Source organism: Schistocerca americana, chromosome 1 (assembly GCF_021461395.2).
Source record: "Schistocerca americana isolate TAMUIC-IGC-003095 chromosome 1, iqSchAmer2.1, whole genome shotgun sequence".
Classification (NCBI taxonomy): Eukaryota; Metazoa; Arthropoda; class Insecta; order Orthoptera; family Acrididae; genus Schistocerca; species Schistocerca americana.
The window spans coordinates 237,745,232-237,759,058 of record NC_060119.1 but is presented as its reverse complement, the minus strand read 5'-3'; the positions used below and the strand labels follow the sequence as shown (position 1 = coordinate 237,759,058).

The window sequence follows — 13,827 nt, the reverse complement described above, 5'->3', positions numbered from 1 at the left end:
CGAAGTGCAACTAGAAACTAAACCGAGTAAGACTTCATAGCCACTGCTGAGTAAGGGAAGAACTTCTACCTCATCGCAGAAATTACCTCCCCCCACTCGGAAACCTATTATTGTTGAACTCAGTAAACCTACACAACCCCAACCTACACTGCTTAATGCCCAGTGTGGCAGATTTAATTTCACTTCACCAAGTATACCCTTAATTGCCACAGGTACTGGAGATCCAGTATCTAATAAAAATTCACACAATTTTCCTTTTATATAACCTGTCAGGAAAAAGGTTGCTACTGATTTCCCACTTGTGCTAACTCTTACAGGGAGCATTATACAGTGGACACATCGCCCCCTGCCCTGTTTAACTATGTGGCCTTCCATGCCTCTGTGAATTTCTGTCCTTACAATACTGTTCAAATATCCAAACCGACCACGTATCTGGCACTGCCATTTTCTGCAATTATGCTTCATAAACCCCTATGTCCACAGCTAAAACATCTATTGTCTATATTAAGTACGATCTTGGCGATCTCATCAATTTTGGCTAGCAGTAATGCTGTTTCTGCAGTGTTGTTTAGAGTTTTTGGAAATTCCATCTGAAATCTTCAAGACATTTGTGCCTGTAACCCCGTAAAGACATGTCAAGTGCTCTCTGCTCAGCTTCCTGCATGTTGGCTTTGTTAGCATTATCATCTTCTGTGAGCTCATATGTACTGACATTAATTTTGCGTATACAGTGTACAAGACTGTATATTCATTCCCCATACTTTTGAAACATACTTTTAAGTTGCTCACAGTAGCAGGTCAATGTGTTCTTCCTCCTCTATCCGTCTACAAACACTTTCCTGAAGACATTGAACAACTGCGCTTCCCTTAACTTTTCATGGGACATCACATATGTGTTAGCATCCCCTGCTAATTTATGTAGCTGGGCTATAATCAACTGTTTACTCATTACTCCAATTTTCCAACCTAGGGGCTATGTCCAAATGATCAAAAAATAAAAAGGTATCCTCCCCTGATTTACCGGAAAATGATGTAACCAATGCAGTGCTGTTGGTATCCAGGATAGGTGTAATAGGAAGCATCCAATCCATCCTTTCCTCCATTAGTTGCCCTAATTATGCAGGTTACTGGGCTACTTGATTTATTACCTACTGAATAGCGTCCTGAGGTGAAACTTCTTTCTCCATATTGCCTTCTTACTACCAGCCCAGGTATCAGTATACCCAAAAAATGACGTAATGAAGAAAGAACAGGAAAACAACCATTCAGGCTCAGACAAAACACTGAATTCAGTACTGATTCATATTTTTGCATAAGACACCCCTGCATCAGGAGATTCAAGGTTCTGGCTGCTGTCTTCTGGCTGTACATACTCTCCTTTATGTTCACCCTCAGCAGTTGTTCTGACACTAGTTATAACAGGATGGATCTGATAGCTTAGTGTGGGCTAGGATTCTCCGTTGAGGGAGTGTGTTGGGCATCTGAAGAAAGTTCAGTAATGGTTACAATGACTTGTTTATTGGGGCTTGATTACAACCATTATTGGGCAGTGTGGAGAATGTGATGGTGTCTCCCCAAGGCAGTAGCCTCTAGCTGCTAACTGCGCATTCTGCTGATGGGCAGTTGATGCTGTGTTGCCAGGTTCCTGGTCATAATGAGCGTGGTTGGCAGCGGTGGCTACAAGGACATTGGGCTGCATCATGCTCGTGGGTTTGGGGCATAATGGTCTTCTGTTGGTGCCCTGGGGAGGGCAGAGATCGCTGGGAATCTCCCACCATACTCCAGAGATGGCAGCCAAGTGCTGAGCTGCCCCTGGTGCCCAGAGGCTTAGGAAGTAGGCAGCAGTTAATGCGCTGGTTGAGGCAGAAGTGCCTGCATCATAGGCACAGTGCAGAGTAACACAGGTTCAAAATCTATCACTGACCAGTTTTTCAACGATGACAGGCTGGTTCAAGTTTCCTTAAATACTGCTTCTTTGTGCTGATTTCTGGTGTTTCCCATGTTTAGTGTGTAGTGTGTCACACCGAATCATACGGAACATGTCAGTAAACCCCCCCCCCCCCCCCCCCCCAAGCTATTGTAATTGGGTTGCAATACTCCTGCAGGCTGTGTCACACATTGGCAGCAAGTGTGTTTGCCATCACAGAAGTGTTGCAAAGTCACTGACTATGTAATTCCATCACCGGTTGCGACAACTTGATGGCTTGGTTTTAACATGGCTTTCTTCTGGTGGTTCCAACTCTCATTTTATAACTTTGTCCCTTTACTCTAAATTTACCTCTGTTGAGGGACACTGTGAACTGGAGTCTGACTGCCACCTGGCATGACTGTTTCTCAAACACACTGTTTGAATGTGGTCATACCTCCCACAGGAAAAGCACTGCACCTCCCTGAATGGGCATTGTTTTCAGTTGCGCTCTGTGTAACACTGCAGGCATGATTCCTTTGTACCGCACTGAAATGCAGTGTGTGCATGGCCCCTTTGACTGTTTTTAACCCTTGGCTTTACCTACCATTTGACTTCCGTCTGCTTAGAGAACTGAGTGTGGTGTCCACTTTGAACTACAGGAAAGACTGGAATCTCTGAACCTACCTCTGCTATGACTACAGTTTTCTGAGACTCAGTGACAGAAAGCAGACTTTCTAAATCAGGATTAAATGTCTTCAAAATAGGAGCACTTAAGCGAGCATCTCATACATTTTGAGTAACTGCATCACAGAGTATGACATCACTATAGAGTAAACCACATGAACACTTAAATTTGCAATGACTGAAGTGTCCTCATTCTGAGGAGAGATTGAAGACACTTTTAAAAGACTAACTTTATTAACAACATGAAACTCAGTTATAATGTCCTTGAATGAATATCCACACAACTACGTATGACAGAAATACCTCTCCTGTGACATTGTCTGTGATGTGCTTACACTCGAGAGTTGAAGTAGGCAGTGGTGTGAAGACCTGTGATGTTACTGGGCCAATGCTGCTGGCATATAACAGCTGATGTGCTGCTGGACAGCTGGTGTGCTGCTGGTGCAGACCAGGATGAGCTGGGCCATGCTTTCTGGCGTGGAGTACTGAGACTGCTGGTACTGCCAAATGGTAGTGCTGGAACTGAACTGTTTTGCAGGTGGGTGGAACTGCTGGTACTGCTGACTTGAGACATAGGGTGTAACGGAGTTTGTGCGGTGACGTAAATAGTCTGGAGTGGATGGATATCCTGATGGGGCTGCGAGGGCATGTGACCTAGCATACCAAATTAGTGCCCTGCTAACATTGCTCTCTGCTGTAACAGGCACACTGCCTGTTAGTGACGTTGGTGCTGACAGATGCTATGGAGGCAATGTGTAACTCTGTGGTAAACAGCCCGGATCATAAAGGATGGCTGCTGTCACAGCCTGGCTGATGCGCTGAGGAATTGATTACCAGGTGATACAACAAAAACCTCTTAGTTCCACAACCCACAGTTTATTTGTGTGAACAGATTGCTTCCTAAGCTTAAAATACTTGTATCTGGCAGCTGCTACATGCACCTGAGAATCAAAGTGCTCATCTAACTTCTGAAGTAACTGCTCATAATCAACTTCCTCTGAATCAGAGTCCAGAAACAGTTTGATGCTTAACCAAAACACTTCAACACCCATGTCAGAAAGGAAATAAGCTTATGCTTCATATCTTTTATGTTGCAAGTAGAGAAATGGGCTTTAAGTTGAGCATGGTATTCAGCCTAGTCTTCTTGCTGGCCATGAAATTATTGGTATTAAGGTGTGACTGTACTTATTTCAGCAAGTACCTGTGTCAGTTGAGTGATGTTCTGCACCAGTTGTTGATCTGTTGCCCCTGCAACTGAACCACATCCATCAGAGAATGTTCTTGTGATGGCACAGACAGGATAATTCACTGAAGCTAATGCTCACAAAACAATATAAACCAATAACATTGCCCTCAATTGGGGAAGAATGCAGCACTGTAAGTTCAAAATTCTTGTCACCAATGTTGTGTCACTGCTTGGAGGTACAAACAAACAGTCCTAAAACAGTAGAGAATGGTGACACGATCTTAACTAAAATATACTGGTTTTGTAAGACAATTGACTTGATAGGAGGGTGTCAACCACGAGTGTGTTCTTACATCAATACACTGTACAAAGAACATAGTGTCCAGGTCACTGATAAGTGTTCAATAATATGTAGAGTCCTTTCACATGGATTAGGCAGCCTGTACTGAGCCCATTGTAGCTTGTTGACTACTCTATAGCACACTTGATAAGCTCCGTAGTAATGAGACTTGAGGCAAATACAGACTGCCCACTCAGCTCTGTGGTCAGAGGTAAATACTAATTGGCAGTGGTGGCGCACTGAAGCTTCCTTGGAGGCATGCCCATATGCCATGTCATCGGTAGTCCCTTCGGGACTCAGTGACTTGATCGTGCTAGTGATGTCAGTGGTCATGCCATCTGTGAGACTTGCTCTTTGATGTATCGATGACACCATAAGAACCTACCTAACCTCAGCTAATTCTTTATTTACCATCTCAATTTGTTTGCTAATGGCATCATGTAATTGCAAAAAATTCTTGCGTAACTGTTTTTCATCTCTTGTAGCTTGTTATTCACTGTGTTAGCTGAAAGATCATGCTCACCTAAGACACGATTAATTGCAGCCTGAACTTTACTGTCAGGTTTCTTTTGCAGTTTATTCGTCTTTCTGAGATGCCCAATTTGCAAATTCGGTTGCAAACTGTTTTCTATGCAAATCATACTGTTGTTGATTTTTCTTTCCTGCTCAAGCTATAAATTGCTGATTCACTCACATAATCGACAAATGGTTTCTGACAGTTATTCCTGTATGTTTTGTTATTGCTTCAGGCAAACCAGCCTGAACTTACCTCAATTCATTAATCTTGTTAGAAATTTCTTTGGTCATATAGCTGGTAAATCACATCTTCCCTTCACTAGTGCAGCTGGATTTTGGAATTTTCCTCCACAAATGCAGCTTGGATTTTGGAAATTTCCTGCTTTGTTGGCAAAGCTTCCTGTTTTTCTCACAAATCTTCCAATTTTTCTGACAAAACACCTTCTTGATTCAATACAGTGGACATCGTCCCTGCTAGCACCTCCAGTTTTTGGAATATTCTACCACTGAATCTTTTTTTTTTTTTACTGATCTGAGCAGTTTGCTCAACATTTTCAGTGATTGGCTTAATGTTGCCTTCCTCAGTTAATCCATCTTTGTCTGTTTTGTAGTCTTTACCACAATAAGTCAAACATTTTCCATGAGTTTGAAAAATCACTAACTATCCATTGATTCAATATTAACTAATCCTATCACATATATGTAATTGCTTGTTATTACTAATTAACTTCTAATACTATTCCCAAAGTTAAAAGAATAAAAATAAAATTTTTAAATCTAGTACACCTCATGATTAAGTTTATGCAGCATGGAACTTCTTAAAAAAGTTCTGTACTTTGTATACAACTGATCACAAAAGAACATAGGAATAAGCACAATATAATTTTCCAAGACTTGGTTTGTAGCTTCACTGACAAAGTCCTGCACTGCAGGCACCTTTCTTCTTATTAATTTTCCAGTTTTCCATAGTTAAGTACACAAAACAGAAAAAATACAAAATTTTGTTGTACAATACATACAATGATGTTGTTGTAGTGGTCTTCAGTCCAGAGACTGGTTTGATGCAGCTCTCCATGTTACTGTATCTTGTGCAAGCTTCTTCATCTCCCAGTACCTACTGCAACCCACACCCTTCTGAATATGCTTAGTGTATTCATCTCTTAGTTTACCTGTATGATTTTTACCCTTCACGCTGCCCTCCAATACTAAATTGGTGATCCCTTGATGCCTCAGAACTTGTCCTTCCAACCGATCCCTTCTTCTAGTCAAGCTGCGCCGCAAATTTCTCTTCTCCCCAATTCTATTCAATACCTCCTCATTAGTTATGTGATCCACCCATCTAATCTTCAGCATTCTTCTGTAGCACCACATTTCAAAAGCTTCTATTCTCTTCTTGTCTAAACTATTTATCGTCCACGTTTCACTTCCATACATGGCTACACTCCATATAAATACTTTCAGAAACGACTTCCTGACACTTAAATCTGTACTGGATGTTAACAAATTTCTCTTCTTCAGAAATGATTTCCTTGACATTGCCAGTCTACATTTTATATCCTTTCTATTTCGACTGCCATCAGTTATTTTGCTCCCAAAATAGCAAAACTCATTTATTACTTTAAGTGTTTCATTTCCTAATCTAATTCTCTCAGCATCACCCAATTTAATTTGACTACATTCCACTATCCTCGTTTTGCTTTTGTTGATGTTCATCTTATATCCTCCTTTAAAGACACTGTCCATTCCGTTCAACTGCTCTTCCAGGTCCATTGCTGTCTCTGGCAGAATTACAATGTCATCGGCAAACCTGAAAGTTTTTATTTCTTCTCCATGGATTTTAATACCTACTACAAATTTTTCTTTTGTTTCCTTTACTGCTTTCTCAATATACAGATTGAATAACATGGGGGGAGGCTACAACCCTGTCACACTCCCTTCCCAACCACTGCTTCCCTTTCATGCCCCTCAACTCTAATAACTGCCATCTATTTTCTGTGCAAACTTAAATAGCCTTTCGCTCACTGTATTTTACCCCTGCCACCTTCAGAATTTGAAAGAGAGTATTCCAGTCAACATTGTCAAAAGCTTTCTCTAAGTCTACAAATGCTAGAAACGTAGGTTTGCCTTTCCTTAATCGAAGATAAGCCGTAGGGACAGTATTGCCTCACTTGTTCCAACATGTCTACGGACTCTAAGCTGATCTTCCCGAGATCGGCTTATACCAGTTTTTCCATTCGTCTGTAAAGAATTTGTGTTAGTATTTTGCAGCCATGACTTATTAAACTGATAGTTCGGTAATTTTCACATCTGTCAACATCTGCTTTCTTTGGGATTGAAATTATTATATTCTTCTTGAATTCTGAGGGTATTTCGCCTGTCTCATACATCTTGCTCACCAGATGGTAGAGTTTTGTCATGGCTGGCTCTCCCAAGGCTATCAGTAGTTCTAATGGAATGTTGTCTACTCCTGGGGCCTTGTTTCAACTTAGGTCTTTCAGTGCTCTGTCAAACTCTTCATGCAGTATCATATCTCCCATTTCATCTTCATCTACAACCTCTTCCATTTCCATAATATTGTCCTCAAGTACATCGCCCTTGTATAGACCCTCTATATACTCCTTCCACCTTTTGGTTTTCCCTTCTTTGCTTAGAACTGGGTTTCCATCTGAGCTCTTGATATTCATACTTCTCTTTTCTCCAAAGGTCTCTTTAATTTTCCTGAGGCAGCATCTATCTTACCCCTAGTGAAATATGCCTCTACATCCTTACATTTGCCCTCTAGTCATCCCTGATAAGCCAATTTGCACTTCTTGTCGATCTCATTTTTGAGACGTTTGTATTCCTTTTTGCCTGCTTCATTTACTGCATTTTTATATTTTCTCCTTCCATCAATTAAATTCAATACATCTTCTGTTACCCAAGGATTTCTACTAGCCCCCACATTTTTACCCACTTGATCCTCAGCTGCCTTCACTATTTCATCTCTCAAAGCTACCCATTCTTCATCTACTGCATTTCTTTCCCCCATTCTTGTCAATCATTCCCTAATGCTCTCCCTGAAACTCTGTACAACCTCTGGTTCTGTCAGTTTATCCAGGTCTCATCTCCTTAAATTCCCACCTTTCTGCAGTGTCTTCAGTTTTAATCTACAGTTCATAGCCAATAGATTGTGGTCAGAGTCCACATCTGCCCCTGGAAATGTCTTACAATTTAAAACCTGGTTTCTAAATCTCTGTCTTACCATTATATAATCTATCTGAAACCTTCCAGTATCTCCAGGATTCTTCCATGTACAGAACCTTCTTTCATGATTCTTGAATCAAGTGTTAGCTATGATTAAGTTATGCTCTGTGCAAAATTCTACCAGGTGGCTTCCTCTTTCATTCCTTACCCCCAATCCATATTCACCTACTGTGTTTCCTTCTGTTTCTTTTCCTACTATCGAATTCCAGTCACCCATGACTATTAAATTTTCGTCTCCCTTCACTATCTGAATAATTTCTTTTATCTTATCATACATTTCATCAATCTCTTCCTCAATTGTGGAGCTAGTTGGCATATAAATCTGCACTACTGCGGTATGCATGGGTTTCGTATCTGTCTTGGCCACAGTAATGTGTTCACTATGCTGTTTGTAGTAGCTTACCCGCATTCCTATTTTTTTTATTCATTATTAAACCTACTCCTGCATTATCCCTATTTGATTTTGTATTTCTAACCCTGTATTCACCTGGCCAGAAGTCTCGTTCCTCCTGCCACCGAACTTCACTAATTCCCACTATATCTAACTTTGAGCTATCTATTTCCCATTTTAAATTTTCTAACCTGCCTGCCTGATTAAGGGATCTGACATTCCATTCTGATCCGTAGAATGCCAGTTTCCTTTCTCCCTGATAATGACGTCCTGCTGAGTAGTCCCTTCCCAGAGATCCGAATGGGGGACTATTTTACCAATGGAATATTTTATCCAAGAGGACGACATCATCATTTAACCATACAGTAAAGCTGCATGCCGTCAGGACAAATTTACAGCTGTAGTCAGGACAAATTTATGGCTGTAGTTTCCCCTTGCTTTCAGCCGTTTGTAGTACCACAACAGCAAGGCCGTTTTGGTTATTGTTACAAGGCCAGATCAGTCAATCATCCAGACTGTTGCCCCTGCAACTACTGAAAAGGCTGTCGCCCCTCTTCAGGAACCACACGTTTGTCTGGCCTCTCAACAGATACCCCTCTGTTGCGGTTGCACCTATGGTATGGCTATCTGTATCACTGAGGCATGCTAACCTCCCCACCAACGGCAAGGTCCCTGGTTCATGGAGGGGGGACATACAATGATTCAAAGAATATTTCTTACTATCTACTACTAACTACATCCTGAAAAACATTAGACAACTAATGAATAATTGTTGACAAAGAATATCATAACAATTAAAGAATATCTTTTAATTTTTATATGTGGTGTGAAAGCTGATTCAATTAGATATTTTGTGGAATTGTGGTTTATTCATCTCATGATGTATATTTACAATCCATTTGGTTTGCACACAGTACACATGTCAATAATTTATAATACAGTTACAATGATTTTTACACTAATAAATAATATAACTAAAATAAATAATACACTATAATGACATTTCTTAGAATATATAACACATTGTATCCATCTCAAATTTCCAGTTTTCATCCTTATATTTTAAGTTTTCTAACGATGGGTGACATGGTTCCTTATGATTTGCAGTGCACATATTTCTAATGATTTTTTTCTGTCTTTTTAGTATCCACAGTATTTTTTGTCGAGTTTCCACAGAAAGCAATAGCATAGCTGGATTCAAAGTTGCTTGTAGGCAGCTTGTTATTATCCTTTTATTATTTAATTTCATGTATATTTTTTGTTAGCTTCTGTAGCTGGTGATGTGTCATGCTCAGTGCAGTGTATGTACACTTTGCTGAGCAATGGTCATGGCAAGATTTTTATTTGTTAATAGTAATAAATTCATAAACTCTGAAGATGCAGGTCCTATTGTGCTTCACCATTAGCCAGAAACAATAACATACCACTTATGGATGTGCAAATATGAAACATAAATCATTGGCATGATGTTAGATTATTATTTAAGAACTAATACTTAAGTCAAAATAATTCTCAAATTGTAATACACAAAATGGCTGTATCTGCCAGTAATTATCAAATATGTCTTTCTCAGTCAGAAAACTAGGTCTGAGTAGTCTTTTATTCATTGATTTTCAAGTAAGAAATCATGAAACAATTGAAGACCAGCATACAAGTGCTCTTAACTGTTACTGCCTACCCATACATACGAGTGTCTGGATAGTAACTTTGGAACCACTGACAGACTTTGCATACAACCAGAATTTCTTTGGGTTTTGTGAAAGATACTTCAATAATTTTCTGCTACAACAGGAGCTGAAGGCTTAATGCTTTGTCTTCTTGACAGCTGAATGTATTTCATTCAGCATCTCACCATCTGTAGCCTTGTGCTTTCTTTTACACCTATTATGCAGTAGTCTTTGTTTCTTTAGAAATTTAAGTGATTATATACTATGGAGGACCCCTCCCATCATAAACTGTTCAGCTAGGTACATATCTATCCAGTGCATGGTCAGCTATTCTTTTAAACTTGAGCTATAATTCCTCAACATTCTCCTATTCTGAGCTAAAAGTTTCAAGTTCTCTTTGAAATATGACACTACTGCCTCTTTCTCTAGTTCATTGAACATATGAATCTTTCTAATTGTTTTATTGTCCTCCTGTGACTTTGAAAAGTTTTGTGCCCATAACTGGTCTCAACACATTCAAACCATGCCTTTTCACATGGTCTTAAACACTCGTGTAGAATAATGTATCTGCACCTTCAAAACCCAGCTCCACAAGGAAAATGATATCTAACACTGCACATAATTCCCTCTGAAGCTTTCTTACTGTTTAGAAGGGGAGGAGATGTTGTGGCACCTCCCAATCGTCACTATGCAAACCAAAAAGCTGGCAAAGCATTACTGTCAACAGCTGTGTTACTGCTGCTACCCAGGGGGTGATTGTTATCATGAATGCCCTCTAATGAGACCGCACTAGAATCCATCTTATAAGCTGGCCCAGGCCCAGTCTGACTCAGCTGGAATGTCTTCTATGGAGTGTGTGGTGAGTGTGCCATCGGGTTGGCTGAAGTATTTATATTGTAGAGTTAATTTGTCACAGGCAGACCTTTGATCTGGCATCAGCTGAACTTTGCTTTGGAACATGGACTTAAGATAGTTTGCACTGATTCGGAGGAGCATACTGTATACATCTCTTATTGTGAATAAAATGGGGCAAGCTCCATTGGTTGTGTGTGTAGATTGTCTTTTACAAAAGTACAGATTATAATGGCTTGATAGGTGTACATTTAGTCGTAGCTGACATATTGTCCCCTATAACACCCATTTCTACCATTTACTTAAATATAGTATTTTTATGTGGTAAATGTACTTTTATATTACATATTTCATGATATGAAGTATTTCTTAGTTTGCATTTTCTTACCAGGTTTGGTCTGGAAGCTCCTGAAGCGGCTGTTGCAGCATCTCCTCACAGTATGATGCAACATTCCACACATCCATACCCATACCGTCCACAGCCTAACTATGGTTATGTTTCAAATGGAGAACTAGCATTGGGATTTGGCAACCCTTTGAGTGTGGCTTCAAGATCTAGTCCACAGTTATATTCACCACTGTATAATTCAAATGAATTGTCAACATCTATAACTGATGATGACTTAAGAACAATAAAAATGCCAAGTGCCTCTGCAACAGCAACAATGAACAAGTCTTATGAAAGAAGTACCAAAGTTATTGGCACAAAGCCAGTATCTAAAACTGTGCAAAGTGCATTTAAAGACAGTTTTGATTCTTCATCAAGGAAAAATCTGAATGCCTCACTTTCCAAGGAATTTCATACAGAAATGCCTGGTACATCTCAGATTCGAATAAGTGGCTTAAAGAAGCCTGAAATCAACTCTGTACCAACAAAATTTATCGCAGTAGATTCAAATAAAATATCAGATTCAAATAAAATATCACAGGTAACTACAAATTTATTATTTTGCAGCTGAGAAGTTAATTTTTCGCACTTAATGAGTTTGCTTTTACTATTTCTGTCTCATTTCGTGTTATTCTGTTTGCCCTTTTTCCATTTAATAGCTGCTGGTATCTATTTATCAAAATTGGAATACTTTTTTAACAAAATTTACTGAAGTTATTGTTGAGAAAAAGATGGTTTCTTATTAATGATGTTCTTTCAGGTGTTCAGCCAAGGTATCGACCCAAAGCATACCATTAATAAATCACCCTGAGAAAATCTGAGGGATCACAGTTTGTTATCATTCCACGTTCATACAGACATGTTTTATAGTACTGTTGTACCATTATAAATGGGTTATTTTGTGTATGTATATACTATATATCTAATGAGCTTCCTAGTTAATGCCATTTGGGGGGGGGGGGGGGGTTTGCATGTAAGGTATCTTAACTGCAATTATCTTGTTTAGGCCATTGTAATGAGGGCATGTGCAATTAGTTTCAGTAAAAGTGTATTATGTTACAGCAAATATGTACAGGAATGGATATGCCTATCATACTTACACACATAGCTGAGTAAATTTGATCTTGTAACACCTTTGGTTGGCACATTATACAACTGATGATTCTAGCATGCCTTGTGCTTAAGAATTATGGAGCATTTTTATATTTGTTCTGAATTCTGTCTTCTCAGAAGCAATTTGTAACCCAGACTTTTCCACTGTGTCTTTCAACGGGTTGATTTCCTCAGTTGCAGTAGCGATGTATTCAGAAAATATTGCTAAATCATCTGCAAAGATAAGACAGTTAAAATTTGAGCTTTTGTAATGTTAATTTCTGCATGTCCTTTTTCACTCCCCTGAACAAACTGTTTTGCATCTTGGAATTTTTGCCAAAATGGTCAGATATTTCTTTCAGTCAGTCTTTCTGGGTTCACTGAACCAAGTGACCATAAAATGAAGTTCCTCTTTTCCTGAGGGCATCAGACAGTTTTCAGTTTGAGTGCAGATTTCTTCATTATGTACCTCTTTTCATCCATGTACTCCCAACTTTTCTTGGACTTAGTATTTTCTGCAGTATCTTCTTTCCTCTTTCTCCAACTCGGTCAGTTTCTCCCATTTTATTAAGAACTTAACATTCTGCTGCATAAAGTCTCTCCACTTATATGACAATGTTGTAGCATTGGATTTTTGTTTTTATTAAGAGTGATTTTTTATTGTAAATGTCCCTCATTATTTGATAAGCCATATCCATTTTCTGGACTGTGTTTTTTTTTCTTTTTTATCTAGACTGTGGGTTTTATTATTTCTCAAGAAATTAAATTTATTCACTCTGTTGATTCTAACATATATTGTGCTTAAGAAATTTAGAGGATGTTTAATGTTTATTTTGAATTCTGTCGTCTCAAAAGAAACGCGTAATCCAATCTTTTCTGCAGTCTTTTTCAAAAGGATGATTTGCTCAGTTGCTGTATCAATGTTTTCAGAAAATATTACTAAATCATCTGCAAAGGCTAGATAGTTTTATTCTGGACAATGTTTCTGTCCATGTTTCTTCAATTGTTGCCAAAGTTTTTTGTCTGTACTGACTTTTTCTAGCATGTATGACTGTTCCTCTGTCTATGAAGTTGTGGTATTTCATGAAGTCTACAGAGGTTACACCGAGATTCTTGCTTCTTGTACAATGGTTCCTTATGATCGGTTTGAAATTCATGATCTGTTCTACACAGAACTGGCTGATTTTAAAAACTACATGGTATTCATCAAGCTGATGGTCTAATTATCCTAAATAATTTTTAAGGGCCCTGGATAGGATTTTGTATGTAACAGCCACTAAACAGATACCTCTATTTTTGTCCATCTTTTTTTCTTGTTCTCTGTTTCTCAAATTTCCCCCAAAAGTGATTGAAGTTACTTAGTTGCTGGCTCTTTCCCACATTTCTGTGATAATTGAATCCTCTCCAGGATCTTTGTTATTTTTGAGTTCTTTAATTAGGCTTCAAGTTTGTTAAAGCTTTGAATTTATGGGTCAGTTTATTGCAGCATTACTTGTAGTTGTAAATTTCGTGGTACAAAACCGATGTTTTTTACTGTCCAAATGAGTGATGTGCTATCC

At 38.9% G+C, this 13,827-nt stretch overlaps 1 protein-coding gene across 2 annotated transcripts in view; it reads left to right on the top strand.

The window, feature by feature from the left end:
• Window positions 1-13,827, top strand: part of LOC124623521 (spermatogenesis-associated protein 22) — a 119,750-nt gene that overhangs the window by 62,861 nt on the left and 43,062 nt on the right. For both annotated transcript variants that reach the window (XM_047149043.1, XM_047149044.1), the window contains exon 3: window positions 11,180-11,717. In XM_047149043.1, the coding sequence (XP_047004999.1) occupies window positions 11,180-11,717 (538 nt within the window). The remainder of the gene's footprint in view (window positions 1-11,179; window positions 11,718-13,827) is intronic.